At 35.2% G+C, this 24022-nt stretch overlaps 4 protein-coding genes across 6 annotated transcripts; 2 read left to right on the forward strand and 2 right to left on the reverse strand.

The window, feature by feature from the left end:
- The first annotated feature begins 1235 nt into the window (after positions 1 to 1235).
- Positions 1236 to 7612, forward strand: LOC111885089 (sucrose synthase 7). The gene is made up of 14 exons (XM_023881377.3): positions 1236 to 1473; positions 1851 to 1983; positions 3113 to 3267; positions 3488 to 3680; positions 3830 to 3948; positions 4020 to 4236; positions 4446 to 4541; positions 4687 to 4860; positions 4942 to 5058; positions 5147 to 5313; positions 5869 to 6093; positions 6186 to 6752; positions 7014 to 7152; positions 7250 to 7612. The coding sequence occupies exons 1-14, from the start codon at positions 1397 to 1399 to the stop codon at positions 7508 to 7510; spliced, it is 2640 nt and encodes an 879-aa protein (XP_023737145.1). The 5' UTR covers positions 1236 to 1396; the 3' UTR covers positions 7511 to 7612.
- Positions 7613 to 7741: 129 nt separating this feature from the next.
- On the reverse strand, positions 7742 to 10090 carry LOC111885090 (probable E3 ubiquitin-protein ligase HIP1). Of its 3 annotated transcripts, none has more exons than XM_023881379.3 (6): positions 9868 to 10090; positions 8698 to 9353; positions 8571 to 8621; positions 8375 to 8473; positions 8132 to 8296; positions 7742 to 7982 (listed from the first exon to the last, which is right to left on the reverse strand). In XM_023881379.3, exons 2-6 carry the CDS (start codon positions 9331 to 9333, stop codon positions 7854 to 7856), a joined length of 1080 nt encoding a protein of 359 aa, XP_023737147.1. In that variant the 5' UTR covers positions 9334 to 9353; positions 9868 to 10090; the 3' UTR covers positions 7742 to 7853. The 3 variants fall into 3 exon arrangements, with proteins under 3 accessions (XP_023737147.1, XP_023737146.1, XP_023737148.1); XM_023881378.2 differs by lacking the exon at positions 9868 to 10090 and adding an exon at positions 9725 to 9861; XM_023881380.2 differs by lacking the exons at positions 8375 to 8473; positions 9868 to 10090 and adding an exon at positions 9725 to 9861.
- A 4863-nt stretch (positions 10091 to 14953) lies between these two features.
- Positions 14954 to 16872, forward strand: LOC111885101 (uncharacterized). The gene is made up of 3 exons (XM_023881394.2): positions 14954 to 15112; positions 15209 to 16410; positions 16489 to 16872. Exons 1-3 carry the CDS (start codon positions 15046 to 15048, stop codon positions 16702 to 16704), a joined length of 1485 nt encoding a protein of 494 aa, XP_023737162.1. The 5' UTR covers positions 14954 to 15045; the 3' UTR covers positions 16705 to 16872.
- Positions 16873 to 18153: 1281 nt separating this feature from the next.
- LOC111885083 (squamosa promoter-binding-like protein 7) lies at positions 18154 to 22217 on the reverse strand. The gene is made up of 10 exons (XM_023881367.3): positions 21260 to 22217; positions 20547 to 20701; positions 20236 to 20453; positions 20028 to 20102; positions 19837 to 19944; positions 19626 to 19743; positions 19405 to 19540; positions 19171 to 19330; positions 18650 to 19102; positions 18154 to 18580 (listed from the first exon to the last, which is right to left on the reverse strand). The coding sequence occupies exons 1-10, from the start codon at positions 21844 to 21846 to the stop codon at positions 18275 to 18277; spliced, it is 2316 nt and encodes a 771-aa protein (XP_023737135.1). The 5' UTR covers positions 21847 to 22217; the 3' UTR covers positions 18154 to 18274.
- Between the last annotated feature and the right edge of the window lie 1805 nt (positions 22218 to 24022).

A 24022-nucleotide genomic window follows, 5' to 3' on the forward strand; every position in this document is an offset into this window, starting at 1 on the left:
AAATTCTATAAAGACCATACGTGGTCTTTTTTTGTAAACCTTGAAACCATTTGTATAATTTTGTCTATATTAAATTTGTGACTATTTAAACAACACGTTATTTCAATTTAAAATAAACTCATATTAAATGTTTTTAATGTCATAAATACACAAACTAGCATATACATTTTATTGAAAATCTCTAGACATCTCATTGAAAAATCCTCTATATTAAATGTTTCTAAAATAAAAGAATTGTTATGAAGCATTGGACCTGACAAACGTGTCGTGTCAACCCATTTATTTTCGTATTGATTTCGTGTCGGGTTTCGGGTTAAGGTTTAAATCTTTTAAATATGTTGTGTCGTATTGGGTTGAAACATTTTAAAGGTTGAAAAGTATGAGACGGAAAGACGAAAAGGAAAAAAATGAAAGACTCCGGTTAGGAAGTGGAATAACAAAATTCATTTTAAGTTTAGCAAGCAAAATGGAAAGAGTTAGAGTTTGGGAGCGAAGATTAAAAGTATATCCTTTTGAAAGTTTAAATTTTAATTTTAATTATTAAGTTTGGCCCACTACACAAATGTATAATATATAATATATTTATAAAAATTTGAAACTTATAAAAAAAATGATATATAATTAAACGAGTCATTTTCGAATTGAAAGTCTTAACCCTAACCCAACCCGTTTAATTTTTGTGTCTGTTACTATCAACTCATTTACTTAAATGTGTTGAAATCTCTTACTTAAACCTGTTAATTTCGTGTCGAGTTGTTGTATTATGTCATGTTTTGCCAGATCTATCAAACATAGAATTAACATATGATTATTTTCAATTATTAGCCTATAATAGATTGAATTTTTCTGACATTTATTCTTACTAAAAAACAGAAAATAAAATACAAAAAATAGTGGTTTTTCCAAGATAAAAACTGAATTCTTTTGTTTGGTTTCACTGTTATTCAAATACCAAATCAAACCTAAAAATTATATTTAGTTCTCCCAAACGTATATTAATCATTTTATCTTATCTTTTTTATTTTATTTTTACTTTTAGTTCCAACTTCTAATAAATAAAATAATACTTTTCTTCCACAAAATCACATATTCTTTTCCTTTGTACAAGTCATTGTTATTTTGGCCCACATACTCAACCAAAGAATGTTCTTTCTCTCCCCCGCAACACCATCTCTAATCTTGCTATCAAAGGTTAACTAAACAACTTCCCTATAAAACCATTTTTGGGCAATGAACATTTCATCTTGTATTATATTTGTCGTTATAGAAACAAGTCAAAGGTAGCCATTTTGGGAGAAAAAAAAAAGTGTCATCTCAAAACTGTAAAATCCACCCAGTTGATTTTTTTATTCTTATATTCAATTTCATTCAGTTATTCTATAGATTCAAGCTTTTCATGGACTTGGGAATAAAAGATAGTTTGGCAAATGCATTGAAACAAAGCCGATATCATGCAAAAAGATGCTTTGATCGGTATGCATGTCTTTAACACCAACATAATATCATTTTTTTTTATTATTCTAGCCCTTCCCCTATTCGGTATCATGTTATTCAAAATGTGCCCCCTTAGTTGGTAGATAAATATATAGTTTAGGAGTAGGATTTAGAAGATATGTGTTATATATATTTTCTAAAAAAACATAATATTATTTTTACTAGGCTAAATATGTAAAATTATTTATTGTTATCTTTTATGTCTTGAAATTTTAATTGTTGCAACTGATAGATACTGGCTCGGAATCCAAATCTGTTTTGTTGTTTTTTCTATGAAGTATCATATATGTTTAGGAAATATTAATATCCAAATTTGATTTTTTTTGTTAACTCCCAATTTCTTTTTCTTTTTAAAGCTTTACGTCACGTGGGAGAAGATTAGTAAAACCCCAGGAATTGATTTACGCAATCGAGAAAACCATAGATGACGAGCTTGAAAGAACGAAGGTTTTGGAGGGTTCATTGGGTCAAATCTTGAGGTCCACACAGGTTATCTTCTCCCGCTCTATCCTTATATTATTTAATTGAATAAAAACAAAATGTTTAATAATTTTGATTGGCTATTGCATTACTAAAATCAAATTAAAATTAATATAAGTTATATCATTGTAAAGACCATAAAAAAACGGATATATTTTTATCATTTTATTAATTTAAATATTTTACAAAAATTTGTAGTTATTATTTGTCTTTTTTTATAATAAGTAACTTTTGCGAAACAATATGGTAGAAAACATGGACTGAAACCAAGGTTTGGTAATAAAAATTTTGGAAAATTTACGGATTATGTAAGTTCACTGTTCCTAACTTCCTATTGATATTTCTCTCATATATGAGTGTTATTGAGAAGTTCAATATGAGATAATCTGTTAGGTCTTAGAAATATTTTAAATTTTAGACATAAAACAATAATTTCATTGTTGGAGAGTATATGAATTGTTAGATTTCGTAATAGAGTTATAAAATAAGCGAGATACATGTATATCAATAATTCGAAAAGTAGATAAGATTAATGAAAATTACATAATCATCGGTTGAAAATGATTTATAGAAAAACAACTTGGTTTGTCATCCCTAAGCAGACCACAACTTGTATGTTTCTTCTGCTCTACTTCAATATGAGCAATGCTTTTCCATTGTACTTTAAGTCAAAATAAATTTGTCTCTTAACTTCACATTTCGTTCGAAATCAAACTTGTCTTATATATAAGTGTACACTTCATACCTTCTAACTTGTATTAGATATTGATTAAAATCTCATTTGGCACTCACGTTAATCCAATTGCTGCTAGTTATACTAAAATCACAAACACAATCAACTATGTCATTAATATGTGCATACTTTTGAATATCAAATGAACTTCAAGTATCTAATCATTCATGAATTGAGAGGCTTCGATTATATCATATATTCCTTGTATTTTATATGATGTGTGATTTATGTTACAATTTCCTACAAAACTAGGTAAACCAACAACAGTACAATTTTCAAAAAGTCAAAAATAAATATAATGTTTTAATTAATATAACAATAGTAACAAATTATAATATTACATTATAGGTTTCTACATTCTTTTGACTATGAAACTATAAATTAACTGAAATTGTTGAAATACAGGAGGCCGTGGTAATTCCACCATATGTGGTATTGGCGATAAGAGGGAGTCCAGGACGTTGGGATTACTTGAAAGTCAATGCAGATGACGTCACAGTTCACGCCATTACACCTACACAATATCTGGCCCTTAAAGAGTCCATATACGATAAGGACCGGTATATTTACCTTTAAATTCATCATTTTATTTCAAAATACGTATAAATTTTTATCCAGGAATTTACAAGTACATTGTTTTTTATTCACTACAAATGTTATTTGTAGCATTTTTACTTAATCATGAGACGAAATTAAACAAATATTTAAGAGCTATTTATGATGATAATCTCACTCACTCCTATCGTCTTCTATCTTACAAAACAAGTATTGGATGAGCAGGTTGAAGAGCGAAGACACAGTGGAGGTGGATTTCGGAGCGTTCGACTTTTGCATGCCTCGCCTAACCCTTCCTTCTTCTATCGGGAATGGATTCAACTACATTTCAAAGTTTACAACTTCAAAGCTTAGTGGGGATTTAGAGAATGCAAAGCCATTGCTTGACTACTTGCTAGCTTTAAATCATCGTGGAGAGGTAACCATGGTTATTGTTAGAGTCTCACATCATCAGCTACACACAGTCACTTCCACCTCTATATATAACAGATAATCAAGGACTACATATATCTATCTCCTCAGATCGACTCATGGATTCAATTCTTTTCTTATGGGTTTCTTTTGCAGAAGCTTATGATCAATGAGACATTAGATACAGTTTCGAAGCTCCAAAAGGCGTTGATTGTTGCGGATGTCTACTTATCTGCACACCCAAAAGACGAGCCATGTCGTACCTTTGAGCACAAGTAATCGATAATCCAAGCTTTCTTTATTTACAAAATCTAAGAATTATAACTGATTTTATCCTGAATTTTAGGCTTAAAGAGTGGGGATTTGAGAGAGGATGGGGAGATAGTGCAGAAAGAGTTAAGGAGACAATGAAGATGCTTTCAGAGATTCTTCAAGCTCCAGATCCATGTAACATGGAATCATTCTTTAGCAGGCTTCCAGTTATATTCAACGTCGTTATCTTCTCCATTCATGGTTACTTTGGACAATCAGATGTTCTTGGATTGCCTGATACAGGAGGCCAGGTGCTTGACTAATTCCCAAAGTCAAATTTAGGATTCAGAATTCACAAAATTAACTTGAATTTTATCTTCTTTTGTGAAATTTTTGATAAACCCATATGGATTAACAAAATTTACTTACCGGAAAAGAATTTGGTGTAAAGAAACTTGATAGATTTCGTTTCTTGAAGAGCTCAGTTTGACCTAAAAAAGTCAACATATTTGCCATGCAGGTTGTTTACATTCTTGATCAAGTGAAAGCGCTAGAGGAAGAGATTTTACTACGAATAAAGCAGCAAGGGTTGAACGCAAAGCCTCGGATTCTTGTGGTACATAAAATTGGATTTATTAAACAGTTGAACCTTTATTGGAAAGAAAATCAAGAGCTCCACCTATCATATATCTAATAGATAATTCGATGCTTCAAATATTCACCATATTTGTGTATAATCTAATGAATATATAAATATGCAGGTGAGTCGACTCATTCCCGAGGCACAAGGAACAAAGTGTAACGAGGAGATGGAGCCAATCTTGAATACTATGTATTCTCACATCCTTCGGGTTCCTTTCCATACTTCAAAAGGCATTCTCCCTCAATGGGTTTCACGCTTTGATATCTACCCCTACCTTGAAAGATTTGCACAGGCAAGTTTGATACTGTGTTTGACATGCATTGAAATGGAAGTGAGACTGATGCTAACGAGACAAAATAAAATGCAATTTTAGGATGCTGCCTCTAAGGTGCTAGAAGTGATGGAATGTAAACCGGATCTTATATTAGGAAACTACACAGATGGTAACATTGTGGCATCTCTAATGGCTAAAAAATTTGGAGTGACACAGGTTTTTTAACTTATTGAACTCGTTTTTTTCGTTCTTTTAAATTATTTAGTTCCTCGAATCATTGTTTTTGGTCTAATTTTAATTCCAGGGGACGATTGCACATGCATTGGAGAAGACAAAGTATGAAGACTCGGATATTAACTGGAAAAAGTTTGAAAAGAAGTACCACTTTTCATGTCAATTCACTGCAGATTTGATCTCAATGAACGCTGCTGATTTCATCATCACAAGCACTTACCAAGAAATTGCAGGAAGGTTAGATGATCGATTCCCGAACATAGATCGTAATGAAATTAGCAAAACACATAGTAAAAGTATTTTCAATTATTTAAGGGTTGTTTCTTTTTTCAGCTAATGAACTTAATGGGTTAAGCACTTAATTGGGGCAACTATACATGGTTGTTTCATTTTTACTTAAACCAGACACAATCACTTAATGGATTATGCCAAAAAAAAAAAAAAAAAACTTTTTACCTATTTGCCATTCTTTTTTCCTCGACTCGTCTCACGTTAAAACCGATGAATAATGCTAAAACTAACAAAGTATTGTGAAATTTCTTTTTTATGGAATGTAACGTTAAAGGTCTCATTTAATCTCATTCAGGCGGTTTATTCGGTTCAAGTAAAAGAAAAACTTTATGTTTAAAATATTTTATCCACACAAACATCATTATCATTCAACTACTTTATCAATACACTGATTAATGGGAAAAAAGAGAGAGAGAAACAGCACCTAACTTTAAAATCTTTGAAGTTAGGTTGTTAATATAAATTTAATCTAAGTGCTTCTTTTGTTACTTTTTTGTGTAGTAATAAAAGGCCGGGACAGTATGAGACACATGCAGCTTTTACGATGCCAGGACTTTGTAGAGTTGTATCGGGAATCAATGTGTTCGATCCAAAGTTCAACATAGCTTCACCCGGTGCAGAACAATCGGTTTATTTTCCAATCACAGAAAAAGAAAAACGATTAACTTCCTTTCATCCCGCAATTGAAGAACTACTTTTCAACAAAGAAGACAACAATGAGCATATGTAAGTTGTTCCAAATTGGACCCGACCCAGCCCAAAAAAGCCCAAGTTAACTTGTTCACCTCATAACATACTTTTGTTTGTGTTTCAAATAGGGGATATTTGGTGGACCGAACAAAACCGATAATATTTTCAATGGCGAGGCTCGATACAGTGAAGAATATAACGGGATTAACCGAGTGGTTCGGGAAGAATAAACGACTCAGAAGTCTTGTAAACTTGGTTGTTGTTGCAGGCTTTTTTGATCCATCAAAATCAAAAGATAGAGAAGAAATGGCGGAAATCAAGAAAATGCATGAATTGATCGAGAAATATAAACTTAAAGGCCAAATGAGATGGATAGCGGCTCAAAATGATAGGACCCGTAATGGGGAACTATATCGGTGTATTGCTGATACTAAAGGGGCTTTTGTGCAGCCCGCGTTGTATGAAGCTTTTGGGCTGACAGTTATTGAAGCAATGAATTGTGGGCTCCCGACTTTTGTGACAAACCAAGGTGGGCCCGCAGAAATTGTGGTTGATGGGGTTTCAGGGTTTCATATTGACCCGAATAATGGAGATGAATCGAGTGAAAAGATTGCTGATTTTTTTACCAAGTGTAAAGTAGATGTTGAGTATTGGGATCAGTTGTCTCAAGCTGGACTTCAACGAATTTACGAGTGGTAAGTTGAATCAGACCAAAAAAAACAGGTCCGATCAAATGTGGTCATAGCATTGGTCGAGACCAAGTTTCGTTTGGTGAGGACCAAACTTTATCTAGTCTGGTCCGAACCAGACTTTATCTGGTCGTGTGGACCGCGATAAAACTTTATATGGTCGTGTGGACTGTGATAAAGTCTTTACTGGTCCGAACCAGACCATAAGATGAGCCCATGTGTGCAACTCAAAGAATTGAATCATGTTTAATTGTTTGGTTCTTTCAGCTACACATGGAAGATCTATGCTAACAAGGTGTTGAACATGGGGTCGATGTATGGCTTTTGGAAGCAACTAAACAAAGAGAATAAGCAAGTGAAGCAGCGATACATTGACATCTTGTACGATTTACAGTTCAAGAAGTTGGTAAGTCGTTTCCTTTTCCTTTTCATTATAGTTTGTGTCAAAAAAATCAATAAAAATTTTTATCTTTCTTTAAACAACTATTTATCGTTGTTTATAGGCAAAAACCATTGAGATCCCAAACATCACAACACCGGTCAAAACCGAACCAACAAAACAAAGACAACAACCCAAAACCGATGCACCCAATGAACCACCAACCGTGGTGGCTCAAGAACCGGTGCACCCACCACGGACAATGTCAAGTTCAAGGTCAATGCGTTTGAGTTCAATGACCAATGCAGGAAAACCATTGCTTGTTTTTGTATCTGTGTTGATTGTTGTGTATGCATCAAAAAATCTGTATAGGTATTTCAAATAGGGCATTGTACTTTGTGGAAATGTAATTATGATAATATGGTGTTGTAGATCCGATCATGGTAAGTAACCATAAGTGTTAATAAATAAATGTTTTTACTTTTTATTACAGCATTTTACTTTCATTTCTTCCTATTAAATAAAATGATGTAATAGTTTGCTTTATGCATCAATCGAAAGAGATAAAAAAAAGCCATGAAAAGAAGTTGCAGAATGTCATTAAAGTTCACAAAGCTAAGAAACCTAAGTTTATTACTTTATTACCTTTTTGAATCCAAATATGTATGTACAAAAGACATGAAAAGACGATTTTGTACAAAGAAATTTAACATATTTACCAAAGAGTCTCATGGTTTAGCAGAGGCCTTGCAAACAGGGCACCAGTTCTTTAACTGCAGCCACTGGTTTACACACACAGCATGGTAACCATGATTACATCCCATTCTTCCTATTTCATCTCCTGCTATGAACTCCTCCTGAAAGAAATAGCAACATACTTTCATTCATCTGTTTATTATAACATTCTACTTTCATTGTTTTTCCTATTACATCATTATACATTGAAAAATCTACCCAATTACAGCAATAAATGTAAATAAAAGAAAAGATTTTTAAGAAGCATCACCTGACAGATGCTGCATTTTGATTCATCCAAACACCAACTGATTTTTGTTCTTGACTCCTTAATTTGCAATGGTTCATATATGCTAATTTTAAGGCATTTTGATAATTCCTCTTCAGATAATGCTGTGCTCACTATACCCATTTCCTCCTCTAATGCTAATAGTTCCTGTAACAAAAATCATACAAGATTCCTGTTTGCCATCGATTTTTGGGCTAAATGCAAGAAATAGAAAAAGCAGAAAACCTCATAGGACATGTTATCAATGTCTAGTCTCATGTCCCTATGTTGATCATACAAATTGAAGCCACCAACAAATGAATTTCCATCAAATGATAGAATTTGCTGCAAATATGAAAAAAATATATATATATAGGGTTATTAATTACAGGTATTTTGGATTTCTTTTTCTTTAAAAAAAAAATAAAGATGGAATCACTACCTCATATGTTAACCCCTCATCTTGATCGATTCTCTCAAGTGCCAGTAATACCTGCAAACCACAAATCAATTCTCTCAAACATTTCTCATTAAGAAATTGAAATATGATAATAACATAAAGAACTTACATTTGCAATGGCATCAACATTGTATCCAGCAGTCATCATGCTAGATAAGCCATGATGGTTGGAACCATCTGATGAAGTTTCACCATTAGACTGAACCACAGACTGATTGTTTCCATTTAGGTTCACAGACCTCCGAGTTCTTACAGATAATGGTTCACTCATCTTCTTGCCTCTAGATGAACTTGTTTCTCCTTCAGTAGATCTTTTCTTTACTGTATTTCTCCTACTCGAACCAATTTGAGCATCATAGTTTGCAACACCAGATTTTTGACCATTTGTTCTACCATTAGACTCGGTGCCTTTGGATTTTGACTTATGATTAGTTGCTGAAGTTTTAAGTTGTTCAATTTCAGGTTTAGAAGATAGCTTCTTCTTGGATTCGTGGAGAGGTTTCTTCACGTTTGTCGCTACTTCCTTGATGTTTGAAGATCGAGAGGAAGGCCTTTTAGGGCTGCTTAAGATTTGATTTGGCGTATGTTTGGTATGGTTTAATCTGCCACTGCATCCAATTCGATTGCAGAATTGAATAGGTTCAGGTTCATCTCTAGTGCCATTAGTATCTCGTGTAGAAGGACCTGATCCCTTTCTAAGGGCACTAACCCAGTTAACAGCTCGTTTAGCAGAGTATGAATCCATGGAGATGTTACGTAAAGTCCCTTATCAATTATTCCAAAAACGATGTTAGTCCTTTCTTCATGTATAAGCATAATTATGAATAGAAGTGTAAAGGCGGCATAAATCGCATCGTGTTCCATTTGTTCAGTGATTCAGAGGAAAGCGATAAATCGCACAAAGAATCAGTTTAAATAATCCGCTCTTCGTTATACTTAACAACGATCAATACCCAAGTAACAATCAACAAATATGATAATCGAATTCAAAAGAAGTAAGTAACAATAGTCAAAATTCAAAAAAACAATCAGCGTATCCATAAATGAATATGCAAACATGAACAGCAGCTAGTTTAATCAAAACTAATAAACCCTAATCGATCAAAACCATGGAAGAGAAATAGCAACTGGCTTACCAAAATTGATGTTGCAGAAGCAGAAGAGAAAGTGGAGGGAGGATACGTGTAGGAGATAGAATGGAAGTCTAATATTTATCTATAAAATTATGGTGGAATGAAGACGCAAAGCAAACAAAGAAAGGAATGGTTAGCTGAAATACCGGCCGGTCATGCTGAAGTGGAGGAGGTGGTCAAAAGTCAACGGCCGTCGATGGTGGGGGCCGTTTTAACTTCCATATCCACAAGTACAAGCTCTTAGACCAAATGTCACCATTTTCATGCACTTCAATTCGTCTCATTATAAATTTCTAACAAGGTAACTTTTTATAGTTTAAATTTTTAATCTTTAGTCTTCACTTGGAACTCCATCGATTATCCATTGCTGTAATCAGTAATTTAACCAAAAAAAAAAAAAAAAAAAATCAAGATACAAGGTAAGAAAAAGATAAACAAAAATAGAATAATATGTAAAATAAAATGAAGTAATATATTATAAATAATAAATGAATAAATGTATTGTTATTTCTTTTATTTAGTCTTGTAATTTGGATGTTTTCAAATGCAGCACAAACAAGTTTGGGGTTTGTTCTGAATTGGTCATCCAAGTTTTTTTTTTTTTTAAATAGATCCTTAAAGTATCAATTTACCTATTAAATAGGGAACATCAAATTTAATTTTGGTTTCCACGGTAACATTTATTACACATTGTGTTTCTGTTTTTTTCAAAATTTAAAATATTCTTTTTATCTAATTAGCTTTCCTTTTATTTCTCCTTATAAAATTGAACCTACAATCAGACCACTTCTTTTTAACTAGTATTACTCATTTCAACACCGCCATGCACCTCAGACTCTCGATTCAGCGCTCCATTCATCCTTGGGGAGAATCAAGATGTGAAAACCGACATGCATATCTCATCTTTCTCTTTGTCTCCTCCCCCTATTATCACCTCCCGACATATTCATTGACACGTCCTCCTCCAGCCTCCGGCTGCCTTCTCCACCCCCTTCTTTCACGTTGTTTATAGGTTTGGTATTGCCCTCTTTTCCCTTCCTTACAACTGAATATAATACATCCAATCATTTCATTGGGGTTGGGCCTTTCTAGAACCTCTTGTACCATTTGGTTGATCTTGTCAGCAACAATGTCTCGACTAGAACATGCCTTAAGAGCAACGACTGACGATGATGGTTACTTTCTTTCGTCTTTGTAGGTGGTGGTGAACAGTAGGCGATTATCACATCATTTGAAGCAATGTCTGATGATACTCCTGATTTACTAGATCCTGTGACGGAAGAAAATGCATGTTCGAGTTTATCTTATTCTTTTACTACATCTATAGAATGTTTATGACATCGATTCTGGTTTTTTTAACGGTGATTATGAGAATGTGGTTTTGCTTAGGGATGTAAATCAGTCCAGAACCGAACCGAACTGAACCAGAACCAAAAAACGATTAAGATGGCGCTAGGCCAAAACCGAAAACCGATTAAGGTTCATCAGACCACCACCTCCACCACTTGAGGCTCATATCCGAGACATTGGGCCAAATGGTTCAACCATAGTCTATCACATTTAGGCTTCAAGCTGAAATGGGTAAGATCAATGTTGTAAAACTCGTTACTCGGTACCTATTCGGCCGACTACCGAGTAGCGAGTACTCGAGAGTACTCGGGGAGTACTCAGATTCGGTAATTCATGTAGAAATATTTTTAGGGAAATTATATATGTCAAAATCAAAAGTTAATTGAAATATATAACAAAATTAGATACATGTGAAAACACAAAAACAGAAAAAATGCATAATGGTCTAACTTCGTGAATAATTATTGAAAATTTAAGATATATATTTAGTAATAATCACATGTGTATGTGTTAAATAATACATCATTAAGTATATTATACATATTAATCACCGAGTTGACCGGGTTTTACAACACTACTCAGTTCAGTAAGGGGCCGATCAGGGAGTACTCGGGATTCTGCAACTCGCATTAGTAAAGGGCCGAGTAGCGACTACTCGGAGGAGTAATCGGACAACTCGGTGAGTTTTTGTAACACCGTGAATTTCCAAAATAATTTTTCGCAAATTATAAAAACATTTCTCATTTAATTTTCATAAAAACATTAAGTTTGAATCCCAATTTACATCATACAAATCCCAAGATCATATATATATATATATATATATATATATATATATATATATATATATATATATATATATATATATATCAAAAATCCCATGCGTGTGTACAGATCAAGCCGGCGTCTTCCCACAGTCATCGCTAGTACCTGAAACAACAACACTAACACTGTAAGCACAAGGCTTAGTGAGTTCCCCAAAATACCACATAAACATATATTAGCCACTCGAGGCTATAACTCTATGGATCCGTGCACCCAAGCTCTGTGAACCCTCAGGTTCTAACTCTGGGAACCTTCCGGTTCCAACTCTATAAACATGCAAAGCATAAATCACATATACATCATGCAATACAACACATAGCATACACATAACATACACATACTCTGACACATAACTTTGATTACCTACTCAACGTAAAGTATAGTGAGAAGACTCACCTCGTGTATCTCGATAACTCGCGAATCCTGGAAATCAATCGTGCTCGATCCTCTGAGCTATAATCCTCCTATAACATCAGATGTCTCTAATTAACACTTTTACCACTAAGGTTGACTACCCCTAACAAGTCAACACTGAACAACTCTGGTCAACGGTCAACGGTCAACTTTGACCGGACTCGGCGAGTGCACTAAGGCGACTCGGCGAGTCTATACGTATTCACCACCCCTCTAGGATTCCCTTTTTGACACGTCGAGTACACCCCTGACTCGACGGGTTCCACCTGGCATGAATCGCGGGGCCACCACGACTCAACTCGCCGAGTCTTAAGAACAACTCGGCGAGTCCCAGCTCGACTCAGTCCACCTGTCAACCCTCGCTAACTCTCCCTGACTCAGTGAGTCAACTCATAACTCGGCTGGACCACTCACTGAGTGGTCAAGGACAATCTTCATGCTACTCGCCGAGTCTGTTCTTCAGACTCGGCGAGTCCATACCATGCATCTACTCAAACTAGCTTCTGAGGTCAGATCCGCACCATCCACTCATAGCTCTGGCCCTCCTAAGCTTATTCACCACGTAAAGTCCATATCTTGGTGCTCATAACACACCTACAAGGCTCTTTTTGGAGAAATAACCTCTAAAATGGCAACCCTAACCTCTAACCCAAAAGAAAGGGCATAAAGCATGACATTAGGGACTCTCTGGACCTACTAAGGTCCAGATCTAAGCACCATATCCCCATGGGACCTCTCACACTTCTAATATAAAGCAAATAAGGCATGAAGAAACCCTAGATTTGACCAAATCAACAAAAATACGGAAATAAGCTCTGAATGATACCTCAAGAAGCCTCCTCTGATGAAATGAAAGAAGATCCAAGCTCACCAACTCCTCTAGCTTGACTTTCCTCTTCCTTTCATGCAAAAACACACAAATTTGGTGAACAATAGCCTCTTATCTCACTCACACGAATCCCTCAGCTGCTTTGGTGCTCTCAAGATAAAGGTAGCCGTAATGAAGGGCCATAAGGTCCTTTAAATAGGGCCTAGGGCCGGGAAATTAGGGTTTCATTAAACAGCGAGGACTCGCCGAGTCCATTCCTTGGACTCGTCGAGTCCGGGCGCGAACCCGCGTCCTGATCCACGATCCCACTCGGCGAGTTTGAGCTCCAACTCGCCGAGTCCCCTCACAAAACTCCAAAAATATAAGCATAAAAGATACCTGGAAATCCAGGCTGTTACAGTTTTACAACACTGGGTAAGATGACATCTCAAGAGATCATGGGCGCTAAAGCTTTAGCAGCTTCGAAGAGCCATATTGAAGCTGAAAAACGACATCGGGAGCGTATCAACAATCATCTTGCCAAACTTTGAAGCTTACTTCCTAGTAGCACCATAAACAAGCTATTGGAACAATTTGAACCCTAAAACTAAAATCTTGAACCCAAAGGCCTAGGCAGAGGTAGAGAACAATGTCACCATGGAGAATCCAAAACTAAAATCTGAACGATGATGAGTTGTTGGCGAATCTATTTGACATTGTTCCTTTTTGGCGGATATGTGAATCTCTTAGAAGTCGCGGAAAACGTAGGTCCATAGCCGGCTATTGTCTGGGCTCCTTCTAGCTCTGTTTATGGATTGAACATCGAGAATCTGTTCTCAGAATCTGACCGGACCGACCAACCGGCAAGCGTTTACACCGCCACAAAAGCACATTTACGACATCGTGAACTACGGCTAAAAGCACCAAAAAGGGTGGAAGAAGAAATGACCGGCTCAACTGAGGATATATAATCTTAGGATCAAAATGCCACGAAATGGTGACGTCCCTTTAACTCACACTAACGTGGATCCACTATTGAATTTTAATTTAAAATAATAATAAAAAAGCCACATAACCTAAGGTAACCGTTGAAACCGGGATAAATTTGGACCATTCCCCTATTTAATAGGTAAAATAACAGTTTAGTGACAATTTGTGTAAAAAAACATTATTAACCAAAACAGATAAACAGTAAAAGTTTATTGTGCTACAACATTTTCCCAAATTTAAATTATATATGTTCTCCTCATCCTATATAAACATATTTTTAATACATAAAAATAACATTACCAAATTTCTAATTTTCAAATTATCAAAGACAAATTCCATAAAAATATGTAGTTTGTTTTTTTGTTTGTTTTTTTGGTTTAACCTAAAAAAGAGATTGTTTTAACCATCGAGACTTTATTTTTTTTAAAAAAAAGACACTTTAAGTTTTCTAAATGTTTTCAAATTTAAAACTTTTACTTATAAATTTAAAATAAACATTTATAAGTTTCTAATTTTTTTATATGATGGTTGATAGTGGACTTGTGTTAGAACCTTGCTTAACAAGATACTAAATGAGGTTACAAAAAATTAAAATTACGTAAATGGTCCCTGTGGTTGACAAATTATAACACCGGAGGTCCTTTTCAAAGTTTGTGAACACCGTGGGTCCTTTTGAGAAGAAATTTGCACATGAGGGGTCCTTTTGGTAAACACCGTTAACTTAGAGACGTTAGTCTCTCTCACGTGCTCACTATGTGAGGGCAATTCGGTATTTTTCATCTTTGCCACACTATTGCCTTTCATGCTCATAACCCTACGTTAGTTCATCAATCACTACCCCAAAAACCCTTTTCTCCTTACGATTGAAGAATCTGCAAACAACCATAATCACGAGCAATATCTCCTTCATCTTTGTTATTGTTGAAGTTCATGCATAATGGTTTTTAGTATATGGAATCTTCGTTCACGTTTTGCCCCTGAACCAAACTTGCACGAAGAATATGGTAAGTTTTATCATCAAAATACAAAGTTTATCTTAAAAAATGTTATAGTTAGTTTTTTCCCCTCCAAGGTAACAATAAAGTTTTGATTTTTATCAGGATCATTAGAAAATTTTTGTTCCTTCAAAATCCATCACAGTGGGGCTTTTACGAAGAACAGAGGAATAAGATATATTGATGGAATAGTTGATTATTACGATTTCGTTGATATGGATTTGTTTTCTATTCACGAGCTAGCTGACATGGTTAGGGAACTTGGATATAAGAATGGTGAGCCAATCTACCTTCATTTTCATACACCAGGTACTGAATTGGATTTTGGGTTAATGCCTCTGGTTACTGATGGGGATGTTAATAACATGAGTAAATACGTTAAGGAAAATAAAGTCCTTCACATTTACATAGAACATGGGCAATCAACACTTAATGAACCTATTCCATATTTTTATGATGCAAATGAAGGTCACCCATTGGAAGATGCTACTAAATTAGATTCATTTGAAGGCCTTAATTTTGGGGACACAAATTTGGATGATGATGATTTGTTCAGTATGGATGATGAGAGTGAATATGGGATTATAGATGGTAGTAACACAAACAATGAAGAGAGTAGTGATTTACTATATGATGAGAACAACATCTTAAATGAACCAGAGGTTGACATGACAGACTTTATTAGTGTTTTTGACCAAGAAGTTGACAGAGATCCAAGTACCATTCCAATTCTTGATTCATTTGACAATGGTGAAGATGAACTGAATGTCGTTGATACCCAAGTTCTTGATTTTGGGATAGTTGCAGGGGACAAGAGGATGGAAATGTTGAAAAATCTTGCAAAGCCAATTCTTTGTTCACTAGGGGAAGTTCATCAACCAACATTCAGACTTGGTCAAAGATTTAAGAATAAAGAGGATGTGAAGCAGTTGGTGAAACTTCATTCAATACACACTAAGAGGTCCCTTTATTTTGAAAAAAATGACAAAACAAGAATAAGGGTAAAATGCAACGGTGTTGTTCCAGACTTTAGCCAATATGTGGTCAATTTGAAGGAAAATACTTGTACTTGTATGTATTGGGAACTCACAGGCATTGTTTGTAGTCATGCTGTGAGTGCAATTTGGGACAAAATCAAGTATGGTGGAAAAAAAGTACCTGATATAGAGGCATGGGTTCATCCAGTTTATTGGCTTCAAACATGGGCTGATATGTATAGCCATAAAATAGACCCTATTAATGGAAAGAGCATGTGGCGCAAATCAGCATGTCCTTTTATACTAATGCCCCCTAAACATCATATTCAGGTAATCTTTAAAATTTAAACATAATACTCAAGTACTAGGTACTATCTGGTTCTAATATTTTTCTTTTTTTATTTTTAGGTTGGGAGGCCAAAAAAGAAGAGAAAGAAAGTTGTAGGTGAGGTTGTGACTACAGGGAAAAACTTGAGCAGAAAGTACATCACAATAACCTGCAGCAAGTGTGGAAACAAAAGGCACAATCAAAGAAGCTGTAAGGGTCAAGGTGGAGAAAGAGAAAGGATGAGTGATGGTGGTAATGAAGTGCAGAAGAAAGGCAAAGCAGTGGCTGATGGGTGATATTTGTTATGTTTGTGTTTATGGGTACTTTGCTTTTGGGTATTTTTGGTTAAAGAATTTTTGACTTTTGCTTATGGGTAGTGTTTTGGTTAGACATATTTTTAGCACAATGCTTTTGTGACATTAGATTTTAATTTAGTTTGTGTAAAAATCATGTTTTTGTGAAATTTGATTTTAATTTAGTTTATGTAAACATCATATTTTTGCTTACACAAATGATACTAGAACTGTTGCTTGCATGATGTTATGTTAATATTAATCCAAGAAGATGCAGTACTCAAGAAGCACTTAACAGAAAATGGTATCCCTCATATGAAAATTACCAAACTAACCTTTATTGATTCTAACATGGATACACACCATAAAGTAAATTCCTTGTGAATACGTAAAGTAATTCAAAAATATACCAAATTGCCCTCACATATTGGGCATTTGAGAGAGAATAACATCTCTAAGTTAACGGTGTTTACCAAAAGGACCCCTCATGTGCAAATTTCTTCTCAAAAGGACTCATGGTGTTCATAAACTTTGAAAAGGACCTCCGGTGTTATAATTTGCCAACCATAAGGACCATTTACGTAATTTTGTCAATTTGTTGGGAGTGTTATTACTGGAAAATTAAGGGAATGATGATTGAGATGATATGGCTGTGTCCGAAGGGGGCCACCATCAACATCACTTAGGAGAGTTAATTCAATGATGATTGATAGCAAGTTGATGAGAAAGAGACGTCCTAAAAGGAAGGACGAGCATAATGTGATGATGGATATGAATGTATTTTCACTTTAAGATGAAATAACCTCATATAGAAGGATGTGGTCATGTGGCGGCTACTATCAAGAAAGTTAGACTAACCTAGCATCTTTGTATGTGTTGTGTTCAAAACTGTGGTGTTGATGAATGTTTCGTGCTCTTATGTTTGTATTACGATTTATTCATGTATTTCTTTTTTATTCATAATTGACTTACTTTTTCCTTGTTTTCTTTTCTGATCCATATGCTTGTAATATGATTTACCCCTGTATAGTGTATTGTGCAAAACATTTCTCACCCTCTTTGTTTATCGTATTTTCAGGTTAACGGTCATCTTTGTAACACAGTCGTATCCTTGAAGGAAGCACGACTTTCAACGTCTTACCTCACTCTACTCCACATAAATATGATCTCGGGGGTTTTGTTGTGTGTGTGTGTGTATATATATATATATACTTTAAGCTAAAAAACAACGTTTTGAGCTTGTAACTCCGCATTCCAACAAGAAGCTATTGATTTGGGAAAAGCTATTATCCTGATTTGACCTAAAAAAGCTACCATTATGGATGCCATAATGATATTGGATATTTCTTCGACATAGTGATCCTAATCATGTCATTAATTATTTTTTATACACAATACCTTATTTGCAGTCATCTGAACCTACAAACAAAAAACAAAATCTTTTCAACCAAATACACGACAACCAAAACAAAACATTCTATAGACTAACTCAGATTTTAGGTTAATCTAACATACAACAGCGAATTTACAAACTAGCCCTCAAATGGGTCCAAGATTTATAAAACTAAAAAGACTATTTGTCATCAAATAAACACCTACGGATAGTTATTGCAATTGCAGCAGCCTTGTGAGGGTGGAAAACAACCGCACAAATACCAAAGCATAAGGTAACCACAGTAGCCACAAGGATGAGTGGCCGTGTTGGAAATAATCTATTGTTCTTATTGGTGTTGTAAGTAAATATCCGGTTTGTGGGTCCCACAGGGTGTTGTTCCTTGCCAGGTGTCACACTCATGATGTATTCAGCATTTAAAAGTGCAATAGTTTCACTTTTGTCCATGGAAGTTGGAATTGGCATTCTGTTTGCTACTACCATATCCTGCATAAACAAGTATTTAACACAATAATTTTGTAAAAGAATAATAGATTTTCATGAAAACAAACATACCTGATTAACTGTTGAAACAAAAGGAAGCACCTCATCTTCTTGGTTTACTTTTTTGTTAAGTCTCTGATGAAGAACTTCTGTAGCATGATTCACAGTTCCCTGAATCAGTATCCCATCACTTTCATTTTTCATAATTCTCATCTTTATGCACTTTAATATCCTCTTCAAAACTGTAGTGGACTCGTATTCAATTAAAAAATCAAGAACACAAGTGAATCTTTGCAGCTGTGATGACATCATCACACATTCTATTTCCTCTACAATTGGCTGCTTTAATAACCATGCCATATCCACAAGCAATTCAGAGAACTTGCTCTGTTTAACTCTAAAAACAGCAATAGACTCTGAATCTTTTGAATAATATTTCATCTGCATGATTTTAATCTCTGAACACACCTCCTCATCCGCAATCAGAATTGGAATGAAATTAGACAGCCCGGATTCGTTTTCAACCTTCAAAAATTACAAATATATAAATTAACAAAATCTTTTTTTTTGTAAAAATATAATCTGAAGCTAACCTCAATAAATCCAGGGCCAAAAACGTCCAATTCAGTATGAGGGATAGATATTTTCAGTAACTGATGATCTAAGTTTGTTGTAGAGGTTTCACTTTGGTTACATGATGGTGAAACACTTGCTTCATTTGTCATATACTTTCCAGCAAAAGATACTAAAAACCTGTAGTTTTTTAAATGTTATATGTTTATTTTTTATAATAATCAATTAATGAAATAAGACAATTGTGTAAATACCTAAGTCTGGGTTGAAGTAAATTACTTCCACATGCCAAAAACTCTATGGGTTTTCCTGCTTCAAAGCATGTAGGCTCAATATAATGAAGCTTTGGTGCTTTTTCACCTGTTTTAATTTTTATCACAGATCTTCCACCTACATACCCAAAAACAGTTTAAATAATGGAATAATGTATATTATGATGTAAATATTAAAAAAGAAGATATGGAGGTGAAGAAACCTTTCATGACACCAAAGATCATGCTGTTAAGGTTAACAAAAAATGTGTCACGTCCTGAAAGTAAGTTTCTTGGTGAAGAAAGGAGTTCATGTATACAAACAACCGGATCTTCATTTAACTGTTCAAGAGTTGAAAAATAATAATGTTTATGGGATTTTGATAGGATAAAGTTTGGACATTTAATCCAAAGTGGAAGAAAAAATAATCTCACCTTCACCCACATAACTGTAGGCATTGCAATGAATATGGTCAAGATTGTGCATCCAGGACGAATATACCCTTCCAACTCCACAGGCATACTGGACAACCATTGAAATATCTGTAAAACCATATATACATACATCACTTACATGATAAATAAAAAGTATTTCAAATGCTATTAAATAGTAATAATATTAGTACTTGGTGTCGAAGTCTACGAGGAAACTCTGCTGGATTCCAATCATAGAGCTTGAATGAGATCCTACCAGTTGGGCACTACAATACAATAATATATCAAAATTATCAATAAACATGAATTATCACATAAAAATTAGTTTTTTCTTTTATATATATATATATATATATATATATATATATATATATATATATATATTTATAAAGAACCTACCACAGAAGAAAAGGCACTCTTGTCATCACAATAAGATGGAGAATGGTTGCCTTTTTCTTTCTCTTCATCTGTTTGAGTTTCACCAGATACAGCTAGAGATGGGATGCTATCACTGTGGATAATTTGGGCATGAGTAGGGCCCAGTAGGGAATTATGAACTCCAGGTGCTATCAATGATTTCTCTTCTCCTGCTGCTTCACTAGTTGTACATTTGGTTGCTACACCATAAAAATTACTTCAGTAATCCAAAAAGATTAACACATGGGATATCATATCATATCATATCATATGATGTTCTTAGTGTCAACCACCTTTTCCAGCTTCATCATAAGCATCATCATAATCTGCTGATTGAAGTCCAGATGTCTTGGTCTCTGATGGTTTTCTTCTACGCCTGTTATTGTGGCGTTCTAATTTTCTTCTGCAACTACGTTTGCCTTCATCAAAATCTGATAGGATATGAAACCTACATACAACATGCTCAGTTTGTCAGCATATACTTATGCTACCTACTTTAAATCAAGATATCATGGGAAGATAGTTATCCTACAGAATTTACAAGCTCTATACATAGATGAACCTCTGGTAATATTATAATCTAAAGAGAATTAGCTCTCATATTAATCTTATATATTGACAGACATCAAGATCAATATTGTATTTGTTCCAATGAAGCATCTCTATTCCCTAAAATTAAAGAACATATAAGTAGAACCTACAGAAGAGATCCCATTTAGCATGCTACTGAGGATAAGATCAACGTGAATCTTGACTTACAATTATTTCCTGTACAGGAAAGACTAAATTGTTCTAGTTATAGGATCTTTAAGGTGGTTACTCAGCTAAGTTTCCAATACCAAAATGCCTATTACAAAACTCACCTCGTTCCTGAAGTAAAAAAATGCTGAATTGCCAAATACACATGAAGAGGAGTGTTGTATAACCTTCTAAATTTTGGTCCATATGAATGAATAAATGACAATGAACATTTATTTGGAAGCCTTGAAATGATCGTAGAACTTACTTCCCACACTGTTGGCAGTATCTCTTATTAAGGCCATCAAGCACCACAGTAGTAGCAGTAGCACATCGGAGACAAACCCTGTGTCTTTTGTGATATCCCTTGAGCTCACTGATATCCACCTCACAAGAAGGAACCTGACATCTGGAACTTGACGCCGTTCTCGCCGTCGTTGACCTAGACTTTTTCTTTCCAGGAGCACCCTCTTCTTCCTCTGCCACCAGCAGCGCGTCAAGCTCTGGACAGGCGCAAGGGATTCGACCCGCCAAAAAATTGGAACATGCCATCCTTGGATCCCGTTTCCGAACCCTATCGTTAGTATTAGAAGTCGAATTGACCGGAAACGAGTCGGGTACCGGCTCTACCTGGGGATTGTCAATCGGATAGAGCTCCTGAGATGTTGGAATCGCGGAGGAGTGGTTGGATTCTTCTCCGGGTAAGGGTAAATGGTCGTCAATGTTGAAATCGAGGAACTGACTCCAGTCCCAAATCAAAGTTGACGACTCGTCGATCGAGTCCATGTTCAAAGACGGTGGTTGTTGTGGTGGTGAAGGTGGGGATGGTGAAGACGGTGGAGGGGGATTATGCATTTGATTGTAATTATTGGGGGAAAAGACCTAAGTTGGTGATGGTTGGTGGCGGTTGGTGGCGGCAGTTGGGTGGTTGATTAGCGGAGAAGAGAATGATTTTGAGGTGAAAAGAAAGACCTTAACACCTACGCCTCCTCCTTAGAGTCAGCGTTCTGTGATGGACGTGGTGGGCCATGGCTGGAGATATGTCGTCATCAGTAGAAAACTAGAACCGCAGACTTGCTAGGGCAAATCCATTATATGCACCTGTTCGATGCCAACAAGGGTCATTCTTCCGCATCTACTGAGTACACTAACATCAGAAGCTTGAAGCTTCGGTCCTATATATGAAAAGGAAAAGGAAGCTTCGGTCCTATGCATATAAAGATTTGCATCAATTGTTTATCGTGAAAAATACGCATTCACTCCCGATGAGCGATACTTTGTTTGAATAGTTTCAAAAGTAACTCTCGTATAGCCATCTATTATGTGGTGATTCTCCGTTAAAATGTGAATTCTCATATCGTGTAGCTATCGTGAGTTAAAATCTGAATTCTTTTAAAACTCAATCCTACATGGCCCATCGTGGATCTATATAGATTCCCGATTTATGGTTTTTGGAAAGTGCTCAATGATGCAATCCCTAACATATTAATGCCAAAGACCGAACTCACATACATTGTTTGGTATACCTAAAAGACAAAAGACAGCCAACAGATGCCATGTCTTATCATTTTTTATTTTTCTTAAGAGGTTTGAATCCGAAGTTCTATAAAATTCTATAAAATCTCACTACCTTAGCAAAAGCTAACCAATTGACGACTTTGGTCCTCATTCGTTTTGTCCTTATCTAACAACTATGAAGCCCCCCACCCTACCGCATACTATACACAAGGTATGTGAACATAAACCTAACCTCGTCTTCTGTATTATTGTTTTTTTTGGCAAAAGTTGGACAATTAGCAACTTTGGTACTCATTACTTTTGTTCACATGTAACAATTATAATTACGAAACCCCATTTTTTGCATAAGGTATGTGAGCACAAACCCTAACATCATCTTTTTATACGTTTTATCCTAAAACTTATTATTATTATTATTTTTTTTTATTATCATTCCTTCTTTTTTGGCAAAAGTTAGAAAACATGCAACTTTGGTACTCGTTCCTTTTGTTCACATCTAACAAATATATATACAAATCACCATATTATGCACATGGTATGTGAACACAAACCCTAACATCGTCTTCTATGTTATCCTGAAACCTTTTACCGACCTTAGTGTTACAACGTTTTCCTGTGATACCTCTAATCCTTTTCCTACAGTATCAAGTGTTTGCAAAAATGTCTCTCCTAATAATGTTGAGACTTCAAGTCCCCATGAACAAAGATGTAGTTTAGGAGTTCGATTTAATAAGTATGTGTTAACCGTTCTAAAAAAAATATATATCCCTTCAAATACATATGAGAGCATCAATGTTGGTGCTTTGGTTGTACATTATCAAAGCTTCATGTCACGAATGCAAGTTCAACATTACTTCTTGATTGTGCGGCGTACCGGTGTCCCCTATCAAACCCTAACCATGATACCATCCTTCCCAGATTACACAAACAGGTTTGCTTGCCATGGGCTCATCATAGAAGTGACTATAGCTCCTGACCGGTTATATCTTTAGAATGTTATGATCCCCTTTATTACCTTACACATCAACTCGGCCAGACAGCAACAACTAGCATAGCAACGTGCCTTGGGCTAAGATATCCCCTTTTGAACCCAATGACAAGTTATGACAATGACATGGTCTTTGGTCAACATGGTCATGCAATATTCGTTTGGTGACATTCATTTCTCAAAAAATTAAACGCATCATGATTGGCGCCATCTATGAACTCGACTGCAAAGGCCCTCACTTGAAAATTATCATTGCAAGCAATCACATTGACATCTCCATCCTCATGATTTCCACATAAAACATCACAAAAAGTTTTTAGGACTAAGGGTGTGTTTGTTTACCTCTTAATTGCAAAATTAAGAGGTAATGTCTTAAAAAATCAGATTCAGATCGTTTGGCTGCATCTTAATTTTTACCTCTTAAAACTATATTTGCCTCTTATTTTTTCAGATCTTGAACAGTGTCTGAAAATTAAAAAAAGAAGTCGCGTCCCTTATTTTGCCCTAATACCCATTCGCGAGTTT

Source organism: Lactuca sativa, chromosome 6 (genome assembly GCF_002870075.4).
Source record: "Lactuca sativa cultivar Salinas chromosome 6, Lsat_Salinas_v11, whole genome shotgun sequence".
NCBI classification, from domain to species: Eukaryota; Viridiplantae; Streptophyta; class Magnoliopsida; order Asterales; family Asteraceae; genus Lactuca; species Lactuca sativa.

Coding starts and splice junctions, on each gene's coding strand:
- LOC111885101 (XM_023881394.2), top strand. CDS start 15,046: ATGGTTTTTAGTATATGGAATCTTCGTTCACGTTTTGCCCCTGAACCA. Junction 15,113..15,208: donor AAACTTGCACGAAGAATATG/GTAAGTTTTATC, acceptor GATTTTTATCAG/GATCATTAGAAAATTTTTGT. Junction 16,411..16,488: donor CCCCTAAACATCATATTCAG/GTAATCTTTAAA, acceptor TTTTATTTTTAG/GTTGGGAGGCCAAAAAAGAA.
- LOC111885083 (XM_023881367.3), bottom strand. CDS start 21,846: ATGCATAATCCCCCTCCACCGTCTTCACCATCCCCACCTTCACCACCA. Junction 19,331..19,404: donor TTACTTCAACCCAGACTTAG/GTATTTACACAA, acceptor AAAAAACTACAG/GTTTTTAGTATCTTTTGCTG. Junction 19,103..19,170: donor TTGGCCCTGGATTTATTGAG/GTTAGCTTCAGA, acceptor TAATTTTTGAAG/GTTGAAAACGAATCCGGGCT.
- LOC111885090 (XM_023881379.3), bottom strand. CDS start 9,333: ATGGATTCATACTCTGCTAAACGAGCTGTTAACTGGGTTAGTGCCCTT. Junction 8,622..8,697: donor ATGTTGATGCCATTGCAAAT/GTAAGTTCTTTA, acceptor TGTGGTTTGCAG/GTATTACTGGCACTTGAGAG. Junction 8,297..8,374: donor TTGATAACATGTCCTATGAG/GTTTTCTGCTTT, acceptor TTTTTGTTACAG/GAACTATTAGCATTAGAGGA.
- LOC111885089 (XM_023881377.3), top strand. CDS start 1,397: ATGGACTTGGGAATAAAAGATAGTTTGGCAAATGCATTGAAACAAAGC. Junction 4,237..4,445: donor TGCCTGATACAGGAGGCCAG/GTGCTTGACTAA, acceptor TTTGCCATGCAG/GTTGTTTACATTCTTGATCA. Junction 5,059..5,146: donor AAAAATTTGGAGTGACACAG/GTTTTTTAACTT, acceptor TTTTAATTCCAG/GGGACGATTGCACATGCATT.